At 38.2% G+C, this 23,868-nt stretch overlaps 2 protein-coding genes across 3 annotated transcripts; one reads left to right on the forward strand and one right to left on the reverse strand.

The window, feature by feature from the left end:
- Positions 1–18,126: 18,126 nt before the first annotated feature.
- Positions 18,127–19,127, reverse strand: LOC124635382. The gene is made up of 2 exons (XM_047171261.1): positions 18,938–19,127; positions 18,127–18,806 (listed from the first exon to the last, which is right to left on the reverse strand). Exon 2 carries the CDS (start codon positions 18,804–18,806, stop codon positions 18,336–18,338), a length of 471 nt encoding a protein of 156 aa, XP_047027217.1. The 5' UTR covers positions 18,938–19,127; the 3' UTR covers positions 18,127–18,335.
- Positions 19,128–19,137: 10 nt separating this feature from the next.
- LOC124635381 lies at positions 19,138–23,437 on the forward strand. 2 transcript variants are annotated; one of them, XM_047171259.1, is made up of 2 exons: positions 19,138–19,326; positions 19,666–23,437. In XM_047171259.1, exon 2 carries the CDS (start codon positions 20,849–20,851, stop codon positions 22,550–22,552), a length of 1,704 nt encoding a protein of 567 aa, XP_047027215.1. In that variant the 5' UTR covers positions 19,138–19,326; positions 19,666–20,848; the 3' UTR covers positions 22,553–23,437. Both variants share the same exon structure in this region, with proteins under 2 accessions (XP_047027215.1, XP_047027216.1).
- Positions 23,438–23,868: the final 431 nt, after the last annotated feature.

The following is a 23,868-nucleotide window of genomic DNA, read 5'->3' on the forward strand; positions in this document are numbered from 1 at the left end:
AAACTGGATTTTTCAATTTATTTTTATTGAAACGCTATTGGAATATTTTAAAATTCATGATCACATAAACCTAAGCATATATTAAATAAAATAAAAAATAAAATAAAAATAGCCTTTATTCACACCTTGTTTACAGTATACAATCTTAATCTAACAACTCTGACGAGTTGATGACACCAACGACCTGGTCTGTTTGCCCAACTTTGGCAAAGGCCTCCTCCATTTCCTTCTACTCTGCTCCGTTTTGGGCTCTTCTAGTCCATATATTCCCTGCTATGCTTTTAATTTCGTCATCCCATCTTCGGTACTGTCTTCCTCGATTTCTTTTCTTGTCCCTAGGGTACCAAAATATTATGTTTTTGTTCCACTTGTCATTGCCTCTGACTATGTGGCCGGACCATTTCCACTTTAGTTTCCTTATTCTAGTTGTGACATTCTCAATTTTCATGCGCCTTCGGATAGTGGTGTTTCTTATTCTATCAGATTTTCTTATATTTAGCATGCTTCTTTGCATTGCCGTCTGACACGTTTCAAGTTTCTTATATTGCGCTTTGGTGAGAGCCCATGTCTCGCAGCCATATGTCAAGACTGGGAGTATACAAGTGTTATACAGTTTTGTTTTCACGTACGTTTTGATTTCTGTATTCTTCATTATTTCCTTAAACCCCCAGTAGCGTTTCCATGCATTTCCAATCCTTGTGTCGATTTCTTTTGTCATTATATCAGTGACCGAGATTTGTTGGCCCAAGTAAGTGTATTCTTTTACAAACTCTACTGGTTCGCCGTTTAAAAGAATATTGTCTTAAAATGCGTTTGTCATAGCTTTGGTTTTTGAAGTGTTCATCGTCAGACCTACCTTGCGGCTTTCTCTATCCAGATCAGTGATCATGTATTGTAGTTGGTCTTTGCTCCTTGCCAGTATTATTATGTCATCAGCGAACCTCAAGTGTGTAAGATTTTCGCCATTTATGTTAAGTCCGTAGTGGTCCCATTCCAGTCTCCGAAAGATATCTTCCAGTACAGCTGTGAATAATTTAGGTGACAGTGGATCTCCCTGGCGTACGCCTCTGTTTATGTTTATTTGTTTCCCTTGTTTCTCTAGTTTTATTCTTGCTGTACTGTTAGTGTATATGCTTTTTTTTAAATCCTAATGTATTTCTGGTCGACTCCTTGTTTCTTCAGACATTGCCAGATACTGTTGTGTTCTATTGAGTCAAATGCCTTGTTGAAATCGATGAAGCAACAGTAGAAGGGCACTTTAAACTCTTTGGCTTTTTCAAAAAGTTGTCTTACCGTTAGTATATGGTCCAATGTTGAATAGCCTGACCGGAAGCCAGCCTGTTCCTTGGGCTGGTTTTCATCAAGAGTTTTGGTTATTCGCCTTAGGACAATTTTTGCAAAAATTTTGTAATGTTCGACATTAGGCTTATTGGTCTGTAGTTGTTAATTTCTCCTTTGTCCCCCTTTTTATGGAGTAGGATTATTGTTGATGTAGTCCACTGTGCAGGAATTTCCTCGGTGTGCAATATGTCGTTGAAAATGTGTTTAAGTAGTGGTACTAGCTCGTTTTTACAATCTGTAAGTAATTCGTTGCTGATATTATCAGGGCCGGGAGCTTTATCCTTCTTCTGTGTTTCTATTGCCTTGTATATTTCTTCTATTAGTATAGGTGGAACCGCGTCGGTGTTATTTAAGTCGGTGTTTACTATTTGGTTCTTGCTGGAGTAAAGGTTTTCGTAGAATGTAGTTGCTATTGACAGTATATCATATCTTTTTGTTTTCGTTTTCGAAAGTCGGTCTTTCATATTGGGTATCCAGTTTTTCTTTTCTTTTAAAGTTTTTAGAGCTTTTTAATACCTCCGGTTTTGCTTATGTATTTTTCAAAAGTTTCACGCCTAGTGCGTTCTCTGTCTTTTCTTATTTGGTTTTTGATTTCTTTACTTATTTCGCTTATTTTGTTTCTGATAATTTTTGTTTTCTTTGTAGTATTTAACAGTTTTGATCTTGCTTCTAGGAGTGTAATTACTTTCTCTGACAAGTTTTTCTTATCCTTCGTATTATATTTAGTATCAGGTTCTGGTCTCAATATCAATATTTCATGTAGTATGTTGTACTTCTGCTGAGTATTTATATCCTCAAAGGATGATTCTGTCACTAATTTCAGTTTGTCTTTGATGGTGTTTAACATTTGTTTGTTATTTGGTGTTGGTCTTCTGACTTTGAAGGGTCGACTTTTAATAGTGCCCATTGACCTGCTCAGACGTGCTCTGAGGACTCGGTGGTCGCTATTAAATTCGTCAATTAATTTTGGTCTATTTGTTAAGATGTAATCAATTTCGTTTTTGAAACTGCCGCCTGGCGATTCCCAAGTCCATCTTTTTGAAGTTCTTTTCTTGAATAGGCTGTTCATTATCCTCATGTTATTTTCCATCGCCATTTCTATTAGTTTTTGTCCGTTCCTTGTTCTTTTCCCTCTGATGTAAGGGCCAAGTACAATATCTTCTCCATTTCGTGGACTTCCAATCTGAGCATTGAAATCTCCCATTACTATGCAGTGTGTGTATGTGTACTTTTTTAGGGCGATGTTGAGAGTTGAGTAAAATGCATCGATTTCTAAAGTAGATGACTGCTCTGTTGGTGAGTAAGCTTGCACTATAGACCATATTTCCTGTTTTGGAGGAATTTTAATATTTAATTTGTTGAGTTTTGAGGACACAAAAGCGAAATTATTTGGGACACAAAAGTCCTCCACCTCCTGAACAGCTTAGAAATCGTCAGCGTAGAGCGTCAGTTGTTTTTGCTACTTCGGTGCTTTAACTTTTTGTTAGATTGGACTCAAAGAGCGCAGAATAAACCAGAAAAGATGAAGAAACCGCGAGCGAAGCGAGCGGATTTTTCAATTTATTTTTATTGAAACGCTATTGGAATATTTTAAAATTCATGATCACATAAACCTAAGCATATATTACAGTGAGTTTATTAATCGTTTATTTATATATGGATTGTGTACTCGTATAATTATAAAAAAAAAAACTGTAAAAAAATTCGCAAAATTTGCCGCCCCTCTAAATCTGCCGCTCTAGGCACTGGCCTACTTGGCCTATTGGTAAATCCGCCACTGGATAAAAGTAGTGATTCTAATTAGTCCGCATTTAAGTTGTGTGTGGCAAAAATATTACGTAAAAAAACATTAAATAGATGACAAAGTCGTGGTGACTTAGTGGAATTCGTGGTGGTTTAGTGGGTAGAGAACCAATCTCTTAAGTATGAGCGTGCGTCTTTGATTCCAGGTCTGGCAAGTGCCTGCCAATGCAACTTTTCTAAGTTCGTATGTACTTTTTACGTATATTTTGGATACCAACGACCGTTATTTGGAGGGGATGTTAAACTGTAGGTTCCGACTGTCATTGAACATTCCATTCTTGGCAGTCGTTATGGGTAGTCAGAAGCCAGTAAGTCTTACCAAGGGGTGTTGGGTTGAGCGGGTAACCGGGTTGTGGAGGTCAGATAGGCAGTCGCTCCTTGTAAAACACTGGTACTCAGTTGCATCGTGACTGGAAGTCGACCCTAACATAATTGGGACAAAGGCTCTCGAGATAATAACGACAATAATAATGAGATATAGGCACCGCAGGACATCTGAGGCTGATGACGGGGAGTAGCGACCCCGCGGGGCTATTTATACTAAGTTCTCCAGGGAGTGTATACTGTCCCCCATCTCCGGCCGGTCCGAGTGAACCATGACGGGGGTAGGTCTCACGCCTCTGGCTTGGCTTGGCCGTCCAGAGTGGAGTCGCTAAAGCAGGATTAGTAGCCCTGCTCGGAGGATAGGTGCCTCATGGTAAGCACAGGGAGCGCGTAATCTGCGTTTAAAGTCCGCCGAGGTATTCTCACCCTTCAGCCGCTCATGTCCCTGTTGCCCTCTTGTTGCTATTCAGTGACTGGTTCCCGGGGGCCCAGTAAGTGAGGTGGCGAGTCTCCACCTGCCGTTTTTACATGTACCTAATACATTGTCATCCACTAACATCCCATCACAATAGCCCAAGTAGTTTTCCTCCATAGTTAGCAATAGTTTAGCACAGAACCGGGGATTGTCTTTTTTTTTAACGACGTCCACCGGGGATTGTCCTTGGATTCATTTCTATAGTGTATAAAGGGATAATCGTCGGTTTTGTGTCACCATTTCATTAAAGTTGTCTCAAAAGGACTTCAGCGTGTTGGCTTCGGCCCCACGTTTGCCTCCCAAAAATTCGGAACTCTGTAGTCCCGAGGTCTGGAAGAGACATACAAAATAATAATGAGATATAATGCAACAAAGTTAGAGAGTTGGGGCTCGTGACGCCACGTCTAGGTATGTAAAATTTGTACTAAGCAGTGACTTAACCCGAAAATCAAGCGTTGTTGTATCTTCGTTATTATTTGTTTGTGTGAGAGAGAAAAGAAAAATGCGTCAATAGAGAGTGCTTATCAGATTGAACCACTTTTGCTAAAACGTCATATCTTCATATGCTTCATATAGTCTAGCAGGGCTCCTGGAGTTCAAAATAAGTCAACAGAGAGTGCTTATCAGATTGAACAACTTTTGCTAAAACGTCATACCTCTATATGCTATAGTCTGGCTGGGCCCTGGAGTTCCACATCAGATGTTTTAGATCTTCAATTTGTATAAGTCAATAGAAAGTGCTTATCAAATTGAACAACTTTTGCTAAAACGTCATACCTGTATATGGTACAGAGAAGCTGGGCTCTTGGGGTTCCACATCAGGTGTTCCAGATCTTAAAATTTATTATCTCAGCTGAAAATGCTCATCAAATGAAACAATTTTTGCCACGGCACCATATTTGTATCTCTTATAGTTTTATTGGTCTGTTGGAGTCCTGCATCAGGTCTTCAAGTTTCGAAGATAAATTATAGCCTATATGTTGACCAGGCTTAATACTAATACAACAAAGAAAAAATCATTGAAATCCGTTCAGTAGTTCGGAAGATTAGCGTGTACAAACAAACAGACATACAGACATACAGACATACAGACAGAATTTTTTTTTTTGGATTTGTGCTCCATTACTGTTTCTAAACCCCACCCAATTATTTTTTTTTTAATATATTCAATGTACAGACACAGTTTTTTTACAGATTTATTATATGTATAGATGTTTATTCTGCTAATAAGTTATAGTTCGGCCATTCAGAGAATGCGTTCCTGACACGTCGCGATTGAACTGACGACGTAACTTTGCAATGGCGTTGCAGTTACGATAAAAATATTTTTGCTGGTTGTTTACCGTTTTAACAATTGAGGAGCATTAAAACAACATTATTATATCAATAATCAATGAATGTAGTTACGTCGTCAGTTCAATCGCGACGTGTCAGGAACGCATTCTCTGAATGGCCGAACTATAATAAGATATATTTTTTATCTATATTCAGTTTTCAAACTGTCTTCTACTATTTATTAGATTTTTTCTTTTTATCTTAAGGAAGGGAATTTTCTTTCCTCATCTAAAAAAAATATGTGAGCATTGCAAGTAAATCGGTCATGTTGTAATGTTGACCCAGGGAAGAGGGTCACAGTGCAGATTGCTGTTTACATATTTATGATTTTATTCTTAGTATTTTGTAAGTCACTAGGTTCTCCATTGCTCCAGGGGAGACGAGGTTTCTCGCGTACTGGAAAACTTGGAATAGCAGGCTTTTTACTATTTCTTGGCCGCTTACTTGTCTATTGAACCAGGGTTTTCAGTTTAAAAACTACACGACTTCACGTTTTGTGACTATAATTATTTTCCAGGGTGAGCTCCAAATTTTCTTTTTATAACCTTTATCTTATGAAACCCGCTTCCAATATCTCCTCTTCAATATAAGTAACATAAAAGATATTATATTTTATGCTTTTGTTCTAAGTATAATATACAGGAAAATTGCAAGAAAACCGGACAAGAGCCTCCCCGCTAAAGGTCTCATCGTGTCACAGTATTTTATTAATACTCTGCTCTATTCTTCATATGGACGCCTTGTTTCAATTTAGTGACGTTCTTTTGTTCTTTTGAACTCACCTACAAAGAATATTAAAGTTTATAGAGTAATAAAAGTCGCAGGGAAAATTGTGGAAAATTTGACGAGTGTTAAAGTGAAAATTTATTGAAAACAAGTGATATTGCAGTAAAATTTTGCCTGCATATATTACGCGAGTAATAGAATACATATTCTTTATTTAGAGACCATAATAACTCATAACATAACAATTGTGATGTTATATTAATGGAGTAGTAATAAATTAAATACTCAATTTCTGAAAGAAAATTTTTATTTAGCTGCCAAACTGAAACTCAGTACCTAAACAACAATTTACTTTCAAGAACTTGATGCTGAAATGGTTGCTCAATCACGACCACTAGAGAAACTAATGAGGGCAGAGCATCTCAAACAATGCAGAAATAACGTAATAATTACACCTCGTACAAATTAACGGCGAACTCAATTATAAGGCAATTCCCAACTTCAGACGCCCGACGTTTTGCAGTAAAATTTTAATCAACCAACATCTAATATTGGCGTCAAACTTGGCCAAAACTGAATAACGTAGTTTCGTAATTATGACGATATTACTCTTAGCCCTGTGACATCGCATCGTGTAAATATCCAGTGAATTCTCTCTCAAATAAAACCTTTTTCCATCTAAACATACTTAATATCCGTAGATATTACACACGGCTGACCCTTTCAAATAAACTCATATTACTCATTGTACGATAATATTATTTCTACAGAATAAAAGGCCGTGGAAATGTTTGAACACATTTCTCCTTATTTGTATAATTACATTAACATGTGTACTAAACTGGCGCGTTTTCCTTTGAGTGTAAAAAAAAAAGAAAGGTACACCTGTTTAAAAGAAACGTTTTCAACACAGCGGGCCATAATGGATTGACCTTTCCGAAACAAATAAAGGAATTTTAAAAACACACCCACTTTCCTTTGATGCGAAAATATTTTCCTCGGAAGCAAAATTTGTGTTTGATAAGTGTACAGAAAAGGGATGAATGGAACTCTTTATTGGTGTACACAAAAAATATGCAAATACAACCCTATTGAATTTGTAACGAAAAGTTTTGCGATACAGATATTTTGTCGAACACAATTGATTTATATTGACTGTCTGTGCAGTCAATTCGCTTTGAAGCTTTTTGCATGAAGTGAATAACTTTATAAAAACTGTGATACAACTCAATTTAGTTTTGAATTACTCGTCTTTAGTAATAACTGTATCTTTTAGGTGAACTCAAGTGGAATTTACTTCTCGACTGTTCGCAGTCCGAGTCACTAAGCTTCGTTAACTATCTAAAACTCTAAACAGCGAAGGCGTGTAAATCGTCCTTCAGATTGGACAGACGGACAAACTTACTGTCTGCACTATACACTAGGTAGGCACGGCGGTACAAAGTTGTGCTAGATATTATGAATCCTTTATGAAACTATCGGAGCGTGAAAATCAGTTTGAGCATTTAATTTGACGTCGTCTGGTGCTCGGTACACGTCATAATTCAATTTGTTGGCTGAATCGATCAACGCCAGGAAATATACGCTTCCTAGACGTCTGCCTCTTTATAAACTCTTGAATCCGGTGAAGATATTTGTTTTTTATTTGATTTTCGTTAAATTAGGTGCTGAATAACAGTGTTACTGCTACTCGTTCGTGTATGTTTGGTTGAACATCATTTAAGTTTTCCCGACGTAGAGAGAAAGGATCACATTTAGGGGAAGTGTGATCCTTTCAGTCTCGAGCTTCACATTTGATTTTGTCTCGTGTCCTCCAAACGCTTTCAATGCTCGTCGTCTCGAATTTCTTGAATAAGCAAACTGCCAATTGCGAATTCAAGACTTCATGGATCTCATAGACTCTGCCAGTTATAGTCATAAAACAATATAATAATAAATTATTAAGAGGCAATTAAACCGACAAACAATTGAGGCACCACTCTAAAAGTCACCTTAAAAGAAAAAATCCTGCAGGAAAACCAGAGATCATAGGTTCTAAAACATTGAACAAAACACAACTAATATCAGGAAAAATAAACACATAAATCTATCTGTTGGTTAGCCATTAATCGGCAAAGCGCGTACTGGACCAAAGAATGAGTAATGTGGCAATATAAGCCTCTTCTGTCGACTAATCATGCTAAGTGGTCGGTAGAACATCGATACTACGTGATCAGTCTTTTGGTATGGCTAGTGAATACGCGATTATGTATGTTAATCCTTTTATATTCTACCTAAGTACTGGGTTTTGTTGTACACGCGAAAGTATTGCCTGTCTGTCCGTTGGTTTCACAGGAAAATTGAGTTGGAAGTTATGAAGATAGATTGAAACCTTGCTAAGGACAAATTTTAGTTTTTTTATACAAAAAGTGGTTAGTGGTCTGTAAGATAATCTCGGATTTCTATATCAAACAATTGACTGTTTTCAGATTTTTATGTCCTCAAATAATACCTAGTAGGTAAGTATTGTCAGCATCAGACATAGATAAAACAACTTTTCACATCCACATATTTACATAACGTTCTACGATTCTCATCCAGAAAATATCTCAGTCAGAGGAAAAACCGCTCATTTAATTCCAACGCAAAATACCACAGAGTTTTCCACCCCGAAGTATAAAAAGCTGCATTAATGCGCAAGAATGGCTCAAATAAAAAACTTTCAAGGATAAATCCACTGCAAAGTCATTATTTATTTTTGTGTCCCAAGTTTTAGAAGAGCACTAGGTCACCGTTTTATTAAAACAAAAAACTGTATAAAGTTAAAAAGCGGTGCAATTATTTTGTTACGTGATACAGTTTTTCTTTATTTGTGGCTTTAAATTTTACTCTGTAATGTGTTTATTTGTTAACAAACTTAAAGTTTTTTTAACAAAGAACGTGTTTGCAAAAGATATACTATTACCTATAAATTCAAAGCTTTATGCAACTCAGATGCAGTTTTTATTCCCTACCCCATCAGATCACTCTTTTATTCTAAGGTTGGCTGTAAGAGAACCCAACACTGGGTTAAGCTTGCCATAATCTCTCTGTTTTCAATGTCTCAAAATGTATGTATGCGTGCAATAAAGAATAATAATGCAGATTTTACCTTATCTCTCTAATTTCATTTGACAGAGGTGCAAACTTATGACTGATCGCCGATTTCATAACTCCACCTAACAAAAAGAGTGATAAGTATAAATAACCCGACCCGGTGTTAACGTACTTGCAAATGCCACAAACAAACAGTTCTATATACGTAACTGATATAGGTGAGACTCGATCTATTTTAGTTTGCGAAAAATACTTATTTTTATACACCACGGTAATAATGTTTGCTGATTACGAAATCTCGCGTAGGCTGTGACATACTATATTTGGAAAAACCCCGAAGTTTATTTTAAGAAATAGAGAATTAGGGGTGAAAAGTAGCCGACTTCTCTCACCTGATGCCCCTTCGACCTTTGTTGAAAGTGGGAAGAAATTATGTCAGTGTAAATAAGTAACACCGTGGGTGTAAGTTTGTTAACTATAACGAGTGAAATAAACAAGAGCGCAAATTACTTACTTATATTACTGAGGTGGTTCTTTTATTATCAACTTCAATACAACTTCTGTATTTGTGCTAACCCTAGCCATTATATTTCAAAATAAAACGTAGGTACATTATATTTTTATGTAGATATAAAAAAATCAAGTTAAACTTCTTTATTAAGTTTAACAAAAAAACCAAGCCCGCGTTGGGACTCAGTAATTTCATTTATAGCCATCCCAGGAGGAAATTGGCAAAATGGAAAATTACATGATAAACCAAAATAAATGAGTGTTAAGTTTCCTTCTAAAAAAAGAAGCGGAAAATTTCCATATTACGGATATTCGATAAGATTTTAGAATTAACTAGAAAAAGGTCAAAGGATAAGACAGTTAATATCCATTTTATGTACCTACGTAACTACTGAGTGTGGGCTAGTAAGAACATAGAAACGACCGGTGTAACTTTATATTTTGTGTTAATATACTCAATAAAAGGGGCTTAACTGAGAATTATATAAAATATGGGCGTAGGTTTATATGTCGGTCAGTTTTTTGAAGGTGACAATGGGCCTGGCATTTATTTCTAGACTACCCCATAATTTAGACTACAGAAAGTTGGCCTGACGTTGGAAAAAAATAGTTTTTAAAGAAAATCTTGAATAAAACCGTAGTATTTAGTCAGTCAAGAATCTGATCGTTGTTAAGTGCATACTACCATTCATTTCCGTGCTGACTTATGAGCCCGAGCAAACTGATGGCTGACCAAAAGTTTGCAGTATGCGGATCGGGTACCTACTTACACTTAAAACATTTGAAGTGAGGAAAAGGACCACTGATCAAAAGAACCTTCTAATTTATTGGAATTCCCTAAAAAAAGAGTAAAAATTCCAATTCAAATCCATTATAAATTGCCTAATAATTCTTCATCGCAAACGACAAATTTCTGAATATTTTCTCCCGTGTCACGGGAGGTGACCCAATTAAGGCGTCAGAGATGTTCCGTGATGCTGGTGAGCTTAGAGAGATCAAATGAGTCGGTTTTACTCACGCTTTAGATCTGTGGATGAGGTATAAAAGAAGGTTATATCTATGTGTCTGTCTGTAGGTATATAATTATGTATCAACTTATTAAATGTCATGAATAACTTTGAAAAATCATGTTTAAGCAAAAGTTTCCAATTTTTTTTAAATGTGATTTTTGTCTATAAATTTTGCTTTATGTGGATAGGTTTATTATTTCACCATAGGCTTTCTACGTATTATTATTATCCACTTAAAAATCTATCGACTACTTACAAATAATTAAAATCCTTGCAGGTATACTTTATATGTTTTCCTATATCACCCTATTCCATTATGTAAGGTAACTTCCATGTTAGTGAGTATTAACACATAAACCCGATTAAAAATAGGTTCCTCGGGAATATAAAAATAGGTTTAACATGGGAGCGGGGGCCATAGTTGGCAACGGATGAGTCATTTTATAACTTGCTCAGTTAAACGCACTGGGTACCTTTTTTTTTTTTTTTTTTTTTTTTTTTTTTTTTTTTTTTTTTTTTTTTTTTTTTTTTTTTAGCGACGTAAAATCATCAAATGACCCCTCCCGCTGTGGGTTAGCAGCGGTGAGGGAGTGTCAGACTTTTACTGACTAAAATCGTCGTGTTCCGTCATAGGCCTTTTATGTACCAGGGCCGCGGTATCTCTTTCGAACAACCCGCAGCCCCGGCAGGCCTTGGCCCTGCTGGGCCCCGCTGGGGTTGCTGACATCTCTTTGAGGAGCGCGTGGAACAACGCGCGCCGTCGACACGGGTCTGTCGTCTAGAAAGACAGAGGGACGATGAGCCACCCGAACTCACCGCCCACAGACCCACGCCTACGGTGGCCGGGAGTCATCTCGCGACACCCGGCGCCCATGGTGTCTACCTGGTCCAGCGCGGCGGCCGGGATGAGAGGTGCGAACTCTCTGGCGTTCCGCCTCCTCCTTCTCGAGCATGACCGCTTCGCAGAAGGAGGCGACGGCATCCCATTCCCTCTCGCCCCGGACCATGGCCTGAACCAGGGCCGGACGCGAGAGGTCGCCGCCGCCCAAAGCCTCGACGAGGACCCGGCGGTACCCCTCCCATGCGGGGCACACCTGGACTGTGTGGTCCACCGTGTCCTCGGGGCTGTCCGCACAATGGTGACACCCGGGCGCCTCCTCACGACCGATGCGGTGCAGGTACCTCCCGAAACAACCGTGTCCGGTGAGGACCTGCGTCATGCGGTACGTGAGGGCGCCGTGACTCCTCCCGAGCCACTCCTCAAAGAGGGGACTTACCGCCACGATGGTGGCGTGCCCTGCACTGGGTTGCGACAGTCGCTCCCTCCAGGCCACCATGAGATCGCGCCGGAGCTCCGCCCGCTGCGCGACAACTTGCCGCGGCAACGGGGTTTCTCCCCGGCGCTGAGCCTCCTCGCGCCAGTCGTACAGGCGCAAGAAGACCCTCGCCTCCAGATCCCACGGTGGCAGTCCAGCAAGTAGGCCAGCTGCTTCGCGGGAAATCGTGCGGTACCCCCGGATTAGCCTAATGGCTATCACCCTTTGGGGCACGTTCAGGTAGTGTAAAGCCCGCGGCCGTACCGAACGTGCCCATACCGGGGCCCCGTAAAGGGCCATGGACCGCATGACCCCCGCGTAGAGTCTGCGGCAGGGGGCGTTTGGGCCGCCCAGGTTGGGCAGGAGTCGCTTGAATGCAGCACCTGCCTTCTCCAGTTTGGGGCCCAAACGTCGGAAATGCTCGACGAAGTTCCACCGGCCGTCGAGGACGAGTCCCAGGTATTTCATCGCCCTCTCGACGCCGATGGTAACCCCCCCCACCGTGACCTGGGAGCCTGAAGGTGGCGCGTTCCGAAGCCCATGAAAGCACATGGCCTCGGATTTGTGCAAGGCCACCTCCAGGCCCAGCAGCTGGATCCTCTCGATGACTGTCGCAACCCCGCGCGTCATTATGTCGGCCGCTTCCTGGTGCGACCTCCCCTGTGCCAGAACCAGCGTGTCGTCAGCGTAGCAGACCACGCTGACGCCGCTAGGGAGGTCGGCGCGCAGCACCCAGTCGTAGCCGATGTTCCACAAGAGCGGCCCCAGTACCGACCCCTGTGGAACACCGCACGACATCTCTCGCCGGTTCCATTCCCCATTGTGACACGCACTGGGTACCTCGTGTGAACTTAACTAGCTATAGGTAATGTTAGGAAAAATATGTAGCTTTAATTCCCCGAAAATCGAGGCTCGGACGTTGTACTACATTCGTGTATATTTTTCCTCTTTCCTAACATTGCATGTTTTAATTGGAAATCCTTTTTCCAATAAAAAAAGCCTGCAAAGCTAAAAATAGAACAAAGTAACCTTTCTTTAAGTTACCTTTCTTAGGTACTACAATATGAAACGAACCCTCCCGTTGTGGGTGCAGCGTGAGGGAGTGTCAGAGTCTTACTGACTAACACCCACCATGTTCCTTCTTGAGCCCTTTAAGTACCAGGACCGCAGTAGCTCTTTCAAACAATCCCGTAACCTGGGCAGGCAGCCATAGGTACCTATTTCGTAATTTCACGTTTCATTAACATACAAATACACGCTAAAACTTCTAGCAATACTTTGAAAACTAATTATTCTAGTCTAGTTAATAGAAAACTTTTTCAATATTTGAATATTGAAGAAGTTTCGTAATTGGCATTCTTGTGGCGTGAATTCATGGAAGTCTTCGGTATTTTCTGTTTAACTTCAAGAATTAGAGGTTCAGAAATTAATAAGTATATACTAAAATAACCATAAGCAAGGTTCATATTTAAGTTATTTCCAAGCATAGAGAGTGAGTAATTATCATGTATTGCTATCATAAAATCTTTTCTTCAAATGATAGCAAGTGCAAATAAAGAAGAATTCTTTAAACACCCATTCTTTCTTTACTTTAATAATATTGCAGGCACAAAAAATGTCTTCATTCCTTTAATTTCTGTATTCAATATTGAGCACGTAATGACACTACGGGCGCTAGGCATGTAGTTATTTTTTATTGAAATGCTCTCGGAGCACATTCTCTATTATGTTATGTCTTCAGAATAAAGTTAGAAAAGGTAAGTCTAATAAATTATTGAAAAGAAATACGTTTATTATCCTGCAGTATAGTAGTGTTGCTTTTGTTTTAAAATAAAAGTTTTACAATTATTAAAGTATCGTGTCTAACTTTTGTTGTGAACCAACTTTCTTCAGTGATTTACATCAAAATTATGAATTTAAGCGAAGTTTTACGTCTAAAATCTAGTTAAAACGGGTACTACATACGTTTTCACGTCATTAACATAGTTTTGTATTTATTAAACTTCAGTGATTCGCCCTTCGAGATTACACTTATTTACTTGTAGTAGCACGGATATGTGCTGCCATCTTACACTACTTTAGAGCAACCATATTTAAAAAAATAATTATGCGCGCTCTAATGTGGGTATCTCATACACGTTTTGTGTGGCTGCCATCGCGCACGTATTTTTTTATCGTTATTAGTTATTTGGATATTTTAGTGGGTTTTTTGTGTTTAACCTTCTGCAACTGAGGTGAGTTTATAGTAAACATTCGACTGAGGTGTAGTCTGTCAGGCGTCTTTATATACATGTCCATCAGGATTGAGGAGCCACTTTTTGTATCTTAATGAAATTTTGTACTTATTTAGTAGTAAGTTAAAAAGTATTGTAGGCTCAATCTTGGAATTTGTAGTATAATAGTTCAAAAGTTATATGAACACAAAGGTGGCTCCTCAATCTAAATATTTGGACTGAGGAGCCACGTTGGAACACAGAAAGTATACGATGTACATTCTTGAAAATTTTGTATGATTTAGTAGTAATTGAGCGCAATGAGTACTAAAAATTTAATTCCACTACCTTTAATATTTAAGAAGATACAATACTTTTAATGTGGCACCTTAACCCATACAATGAAAGTGTGAATTCCCATGAATCGTAAGTGGCAAATTCAAATTACACCCCATAAACATTTAGTAGTAAGTGTGCCTGAATTTGTAGTACATAAACAAAGTAGCAAAACTGAGTGAATTTTGTAAAAAAACGTATTTTAAGTGGCTCCTCAATCCTGACGTTTCTGAAATGAGAAAATGCTTGAGTTACCTGAAATCGGAATGGAATAAAAAAAATAAAGACACTAACATTTAGTATAAATTTCTACTAAATATACATGCACAAATGAAAATTGTATGTATTCAATATCTGATAAAAAATCATCTTTTCCATATTCCTTAGGACGTCGCCATTAAGGGTGACCATGTAATATGAATAAAAATCAGGATAAATAGGTAGTTCTCAGCTTTACCGCCAATTTTTTATTAAACCTCTGTAGGCAAACACATTTATGGCTATTCCGCCTCTTGAATGACAAAATATTATTGGGTAAATACAAAAGTATTTAATAACCTTACTTAATAAAGTACCTATTTAATAAACTTGCTTTGTCATTCTACATTATTTGCTGGAGCGGTGTAATGTTCCAAATTAAAAAAACGCGCCTGTTTTTTTTTGCCCTTTATAGGGCAGGCTAAAGTGTTACGACCATACTGCCTAGTATTTCGTAGTGGCAATGGATTTGATTTTCATTGTCCGTAAATTCGATACTTCGCATTTTTTTTTAATAATGACAGCATTACATAAGAAACATATTTGCTGCGTTGTTGTAACCGACTTCAAAAAAAAGGAGCGGGTTCTCAAGTCACTTGTTATTTTCTTTGTTACTCGCTACCTCGAAGACGCCTGGACCGAAATGATTTTTTTTTTCTTTCTACTCGCAGTTTTGTCCCATAGGTTTGGATCTTACTTGATGATGGAGGCGACAGAAAATCAAGGGAACTCCGTATCGGTATATAGCAACTGCCAAGTGTCTGGGATCATTGGCTTCGTATTAACGAGATCTTTACACCGAAATATGTTATGAGTACCATATCAGACCTGACAATGAAGACAAAGTGCGTTAAGGGAACTCCTTAACGGTTGATAGCAGCTACCTTGTGTTAGGCCATATTTTATTTAGTTTGGTAAGAGTTTCCGCAACTGCCACTAAGGGTACTTAAAATACACTCTTTTGCAAAAAAAGCGGGCACCTATGTTAAATCTTGGTTTTAAGAACTTTATGTTTCAAAAGGTTTTAATGACTAGAATATATTAAATAATGTCGGGACACCTTTTTCACACACGGTCGGTTAGCCCCATGGTAAGTTATTTATTAACTTGTGTTATGGGTGCTAACACAACTGATAAACTACATATAGCTACATATATACATATTTATAAATACATATCATAACACCCAGACCACGGCCAACAAGCATGCTCATCACACAAATGTCGACCGAACCGGGAATCGAACCCGGGACCTCAGGTTCGGCGGTCCGGCATGATGACCATTGCGCCATCGAGATCGTCAAAATATTACTAGCATCAAAAGGTTTTGCCAAGCATGTGTATCTGTCGCAGGGATATGATAAAACCAGGGATTTGATCAATTCCCTAAGGGATTTGATCAAATCACGGAAGATGTTAAAATAACAACACGATTTTATCTTTTCACTAAACAAATCTAGTGAATTGAACAAATCCCTAAATTGGTTCAGTGAAATGACAAAAATAATTTTGCTTTGATATTAATTATTAAGATATTATGATTGCGTAGATATTAAAGGTTTATTTGGTAAGATATACCTACATAATTATGAAAATCAGGTGTGTGTGTAATACAAGGAAATATTGATATAAAAAATCACCATTAGGTACTCGGAACAATTTTTTTTTTAAGAGTGAACAAAAATTTCTTTAAAAAATAAAAAATATTTTAGTTGCGTATGATATGCCTATTTGTAATAATCACTTATTAAAACATGTAGCTGATTTGTGACATCGTGAATTACATAAAGGAATTTCTTACAGGCACAAGACAAGAACTGAGATGTTTTTTGTCATTTCACTGAACCAATTTAGGGATTTGTTCAATTCACTAGATTTGTTTAGAGAAAAGATAAAATCGTGTTGTTATTTTAACATCTTCCGTGATTTGATCAAATCCCTTAGGGAATTGATCAAATCCCCGTTTTTATCATATCCCTGCGACATATCTATTCTTAATTTTAATTTTGGAGAATTGCTAAGTAAGTTGTTAAAACCTTGTTCTTAATTTCTTAATTTCTAGTAGAAATTTTGTCGGTGTTTTGAATAGCAAGTTTTCCAAGTGATGTTCAGGAAACTGATACTGCAGTTTTAATAACTGATTGATGAACATTTTTGTTACATCAAAACATTTTAGAAAAATCATGCACATTTAGTAAAATTGACAGCTGTACTAAATGAGAATAAGATCATACAGCACGACGATTGACGACAAATTATTAGAGATAAAAAATAATAAAGAATATAAAAAAAATTGGCGGCAAAGCTTCTTCTTCTTTCGTGTCGATGACATGTCATATATTGAGACTACACTATGTCAGCCCAATATGCCGCCACAGCGAGAGCACGGCGGCAAAGCTGAGAGCTATTTATCCTGATGTTCTTCATATTACATGGTCACCCTTAATGGCGACGTCCTAAGGAATATGGAAAAGATGATTTTTTATCAGATATTGAATACATACAATTTTCATTTGTGCATGTATATTTAGTAGAAATTTATACTAAATGTTAGTGTCTTTATTTTTTTTATTCCATTCCGATTTCAGGTAACTCAAGCATTTTCTCATTTCAGAAACGTCAGGATTGAGGAGCCACTTAAAATACGTTTTCTTACAAAATTCACTCAGTTTTGCTACTTTGTTTATGTACTACAAATTCAGGCACACTTACTACTAAATGTTTATGGGGTGTAATTTGAATTTGCCACTTACGATTCATGGGAATTCACACTTTCATTGTATGGGTTAAGGTGCCACATTAAAAGTATTGTATCTTCTTAAATATTAAAGGTAGTGGAATTAAATTTTTAGTACTCATTGCGCTCAATTACTACTAAATCATACAAAATTTTCAAGAATGTACATCGTATACTTTCTGTGTTCCAACGTGGCTCCTCAGTCCAAATATTTAGATTGAGGAGCCACCTTTGTGTTCATATAACTTTTGAACTATTATACTACAAATTCCAAGATTGAGCCTACAATACTTTTTAACTTACTACTAAATAAGTACAAAATTTCATTAAGATACAAAAAGTGGCTCCTCAATCCTGATGGACATTTATATACAGCATGATTCGCTTATAACTTTCAGAAATATTAGAGCTCTAGTTTTATTTTATGATTAATGGGTTTATGTATAATGAGATAAACATAAATAAGCTTTCTCAAAACAAAAAACAAGTTTAGGATGGAATCATTTATTGAGATCAGTATTTTCATTACTTTTACGCTTAAACTTACAAAACTATAAAAAAAAAAACGAAATTATAAAACTTCTATAAAACTGTTCATTAATCTTTTAAGCATTATCTTATAGCTCTAAAACAAAAAAATCAACGAGATATCACGGTTACAAATCAGTCTCAAAGTTAACCTTAAATCTAAAGCGTAAGATTACAGTCTTGACATAGTGGAGAAGAACATTGTAGACAAATTGGCTTTTTGCATGCGCAACAGTGGTCCCTTGTTTGCCTCTTCAATCTACTGGGGCATATGCTGCATAGTTTCCTTCCTGCAGGACCTGGTAGCTGAGCCACGGGTGGAGGGGGAGGCAAATCATTGCCTAAAACTCACGTTATAGTAAGACGGAGTTCTCTGGGCAATCTGTCATTATAAACGCGTTCTTTTAAGCCAGGAAGAACCAATTCTCTTGCCAAAGATAGTAAAAAGTCTCCTCTTCGCAGCTTGGTGCCTGGACAAGAACTTCTTAGACCTTCCTTCTTAGACCATAGAAATCCGTTTTTTCCAATGTAGTTTGCACCATCCTGGTCACCACAAACTAAAAAGCTGAAGGGCTCCTCGTCTTCAGAGTTAAAATCACTCTCACTCGATTGGATATTCTGTTCCTCGAGGTCTTCGTTCTCCTCTTGCTGTACATTTTCTTCCACATAATAAGGGTCTTCTACCGAATCATCAAAGTCGCAAAACTCGTGTTCTTCTTCTAATTCATTAAGCCAATCCTCAATCTGCTCATCATCATTTGTATATCTTCCACTGCTGACTCGTTTTGGTGCCCTACTATCTGTGCTTTGAGTCGCCATCTAAAAAATATGGATGTTATGTCTGAGAGACACTATACTGTTACTGATGAAACGACTCACAGACACTATGAACCAAAAAAGATATTGGTGAGGTGACGTCTATCAGAATCAACGTTTATTGCTGTACTTACGTCTGTGAGACACCGGCTGTCGATAACTCCAAACGTACACACCGCTGCGCTGCCCGCGCCTCACTGACCGTTAGCGCGAGCCGTTACAGGAAGGTACTAAGCGAGACAGAGCTGCATCACGCCATATTACCATTTGGCGACGTGTTTTGTGATTGGTGGTGTCCGATAGACTACCACCTCAGTCGCAGAAGGTTAAATCATGGGAAAACGAAAACACCACGACGAAGAAGAGTATTTGGCTCGAAAAATCAGAAAATACGAGAAAAAGATGTCTCGAGTTCGCCGTAAACAAAGGAGTTACCGCAGTGCATCCATTTCAAGTTTAGAACGTGATCGATATTCGGATAACGAATACCCCGGGTCGCCGCAGGAGACTCCACAAAACGGAGGTTTGTACATACATGGATATTTACATTTCGAACGACACTCTTCGACAGCGTGACCTTGACCTACTTTTTAAACAAATCGTTTTTTTTTTTTTTTTTTTTTTTTTGTTTACCGTCTAGTGCTATGAGTTTAGTCTGCAAGGCTAATACCAACCAATAGTATACTTCAGTTTAACCTGTAAGGTTAATCGCTGTATATGTGGTAGCACAGAAACTCTAGAACATAGTCCGGGAGGCTATGTCGTGAGTTATGTTTACAGTTATGTGGATGACACGGATAACTACCTAATTCTAGAGTACAAACCGTGAGTTTGTATCATGAATTTGTTACTATTGTTTCAGGAGCCCCTTATGAAGTAAATTTTACATTAAATCAAACTTCACATTCAAACGTCTCGGCTACCAATAGTATATCCGTGCCCGCACCGACGGCAACTTTTGCTCCCGCACCTGATCCTACTTCTGTTGTTATACCCGTGGCCACGTCCACGCCAAATATACCGCCGCCGCTAGAAAATGCGCCTACGGAAGGTATACAGGAATTAGACCTACAACCTGATATTTTGTGTTTACTCGGAGAAGAGCCTGTGAGGGAAGAGAAGTTCGGTGTGAATGTTCACAAAGACATTGCTAGCCGCTGGTCTGATATATTAGTTAATGGTATTAAGGATCAAACTAAAAATGAGATATTGAAGGCCTATAATGTACCTGATAATCTTAGAGTTGCTCAGGCTCCGACACTTAATCCTGAAATAAGAGCGGCGGTGAATGAAAGTGCCTTGAAGAGAGACGATATTCTGATTGATAAACAGAAGATTTTGTCTGTTGTCATAACAAGTTTGGCAAATACAATCACGTCTGTTTTGACAACTACTTCCATCGACGAGACGTTCAAGTGTCAGATGTTAAAATGCCTTAGTGATGCCGGTAGACTCTTGTGTCATGCACATTATGATGAGACACAAACTAGAAGGAATTTTTTGCTGTCGTGCCTTAACAAAGAGATCAAAGATAGTGTTAAGGACCTTAAACGTGATCACATGTTATTTGGTACTGATCTTCAAGATAATTTAAAATCTATGAAAGCTATTATAAAAACAGGTTCCGAGTTAAAATCTTCGGCTGCTAAGCCGAAGTTACCACCCAAAAATTTGCAACCGAAAGGATCAACTCCAAGGGCTTTAAACTGGAGGGGCCCGCCACCGCCGCAGTCACAGCCTCGCCGCGCGCCAGCGAGACCGAACCCGACGGCTGGTGGGCGCAAGCAGCAGCCATCAACGCGCCGTGCGACGGACCGTCGTGCTCCACGTCAGCAGAGCCGGCCCTCGCGCCGCTAGCCGAGGTGAACGGCACTAATGTACAGGCTGGTAGATTGAAATATTTCTATTATAATTGGTTACACATCACGAATGATCCAGTAGTCTTATCCTGGGTTAATGGTTTGCGAATTCCTGTTTCAAATGATATCTTTCAGTCTAGCATTTATCCACAAAACACTCCCAAATCCAATGCAGATGAGTTAGCCATGACTAAAGAAATTGAGAATCTTTTAAGTATTGGCGCCATTAGTCTATGTGAACCATGTGATGGTCAATTTTTATCAAATATCTTTCTTGTCAAGAAGAGCAATGGAACCAATAGATTTATTTTAAATTTAAAATCATTAAATAAGTTTATTACCGCGCCACATTTTAAACTTGAAGATTACAGAACTGCAATGAGGCTCATGTCTAAGCATGCTTACATGTGTTCAATTGACCTTAAAGATGCATATTTTTCAATTAGTGTTCATTGCGAATCTAGAAAGTATTTGCGTTTTTATTGGTTAGGAAAGCTATATGAATTTCAAGTTTTACCATTTGGTCTTAATATAGCACCCTATGTTTTTACAAAAATCATGCGCCCCGTAATGGAATTTCTGCGTAATCAGGGGCTATTGTCTGTCATTTATTTGGATGATTTGTTGTTATTCGGAAATACTAGTAGTGACTGTAAACGAAATTATGAAATTACTCAAAACTTGTTGCAATCACTAGGTTTTACAATAAATATAAAAAAGAGTGTAAGTACACCCAGTCAAACTGCTATCTTTCTAGGTTTTCTGTTTGATTCACAAAATTGTACAATAAGCATTCCTCTAGAAAAGAAACAAAAGATCAAGGATGAGCTCATGCATTTTTCTAGTTTAAAACGGTGCAAGTTACGTAACTTCGCTCATATGATAGGATTGCTAATATCGATTTGTCCAGCATCGCAGTATGGCTGGCTTTATACAAAGAAGTTTGAAAGAATTAAGTATCTGAGTTTGAAACAAAATGATGATTACAATCAATACATTAATTTACCTATGCCCTTACGTGAAGAATTTGACTGGTGGTTACGTAACATTGATCATTGCGCTAGCCCTATCCGATCTGGTGACTACAAGTTGGAAATATACTCAGACGCGTCTCGAACTGGTTGGGGTGTGAATTGCTCTGGTAGAACCGCCAGCGGGCAATGGTCTAGCGAAGAGTTGACAAAACATATTAATTATTTAGAGCTGAAAGCAGCATTTTTTGGATTACAAATTTTTGCCAAAAATTTTAGCAATTGTGAGATTCTTTTACGGATTGACAACTCTACTGCTATTTCTTATATCAATAGGATGGGTGGTATACGATATCCCCATCTCAATTCAATCAGTCGCAAGATTTGGCAGTGGTGTGAAGAGCGAGGCTTATATGTTTTTGCTTCTTATATTAGTTCTCGTGACAACTATATCGCGGACGCGGAATCTCGTCGCATACATGCTGACGTCGAATGGGAACTCGCCGACGACGCTTATCGTTTTATATGCAAAAAATTTAACCAGCCTGAGATTGATTTGTTTGCAAGTCGATTGAATAAGAAATGTTCGAAATTTGTTTCTTGGCACAAAGATCCCGAAGCATATAAGGTGGATGCATTTACTTTGACCTGGTCTAATTATTTTTTCTATGCATTTCCCCCATTTTGCTTAATAATAAAAGTTTTACAAAAAATCATTTTTGATAAAGCTGAAGGTATTGTTGTGGTTCCTCTCTGGCCAACGCAGCCTTGGTACCCACTTTTTAGGAAGCTGTTGATTACCGAGCCTATTGAATTAAAATCTAATACAAAATTGTTGTCATCCCCTTACAGTCGCGAACACAAGCTTCAAGAGAGTCTTACCCTGGTTGCCGGAGTATTATCAGGCAGGCGTTCCTGAGGCAGGGTTCTCCTTCTGCTGCTGCCGACGTCATGTTAGCGTCATTAGCAGAGAGTACACTTAGACAGTATAATACTTGTTTTAGACGTTGGTTCGCCTTCTGTCAAGATAGGAATTTGAATTTATTTGATGTATCTGTTACTCATGTGTTAGATTTTTTTGTTATTCTTTTTCAAGAGGGTCAAAAATATGGTTCAATTAATAGTAATAAAGCAGCACTGTCACTTGTGTTAAATGCAGTGATTATGAATGACCCTCAAGTAACGAGGTTTATGAAGGGAGTATACAAATTGCGAACCCCACAACCAAGATATACTTTTACATGGGATCCGGCTATTGTCTTAGATTACTTAAGTGCTTGGTACCCTAATTCAGACCTTTCGTTTGAGAGACTGTCCAAGAAATTGACAACACTTTTGGCCTTAATAACTGCACATCGGGTACAGACATTGTCGTTAATTAAATTGTCTAACATTAAAAAATACAATGAAAAGTTCGTAATTAACATCACAGATCAAATCAAAACCTCGGCGGTGAATCGTACGCCGCCAACATTGATTCTTCCTTATTTCGATGAAAGACCTTCCATATGTCCTGCTAGGACTTTAGAACATTATTTAAGTGTATCAGCAACAAAGAGAAAATCTAACTGTGATTCCTTATTGATTAGTTTTAAGAAACCGTTTAATAATGTAACTTCACAATCTTTAAGTCGTTGGATCAAGGTCACCCTTCGTGAAAGTGGCATAGACACGTCTATTTTTTGTGCACATAGCACAAGACATGCAGCAACGTCTGCCGCCAATAGGTTCGGAGTGAGCTTAGATATAATAAAAAGAACCGCAGGTTGGACCGGTAGATCTGAAACCTTCGCAAAGTTCTACAATAGAGAAGTGATCGTAGATACCTCTGATGTCTTTGCTCGTTCTATTTGTAGGATGGCCTCGGTCAACGACGTATAATGAAGATGACTTTGTTTTCCTTTACATGCTGATAAATAAGTTTTTAAATTACAATAATACATTATCTGATTATGTATTTTGTAGTTTCTATCACTTTTCTATCCAAACGTTTCCTCTCTTTTTACCTATTTCGTGAGACTTTAAACATCTACAAGTAAATAAGTGTAATCTCGAAGGGCGAATCACTGAAGTTTAATAGAAAATCAAACGAACTTACCTGTAAGTGACGTTCGATGACTATTAAACGATGTGATTCGCCCGAAGAGATTACACTCCCTCCCTGTCCCTGATCAAAATACCTTTAGATCCTTCCCAAATTTTCACGAAATAGTGGCTAACGATGGCCAAAGGGGC

The sequence above is a fragment of the Helicoverpa zea genome, chromosome 12 (genome assembly GCF_022581195.2).
Source record: "Helicoverpa zea isolate HzStark_Cry1AcR chromosome 12, ilHelZeax1.1, whole genome shotgun sequence".
NCBI classification, from domain to species: Eukaryota; Metazoa; Arthropoda; class Insecta; order Lepidoptera; family Noctuidae; genus Helicoverpa; species Helicoverpa zea.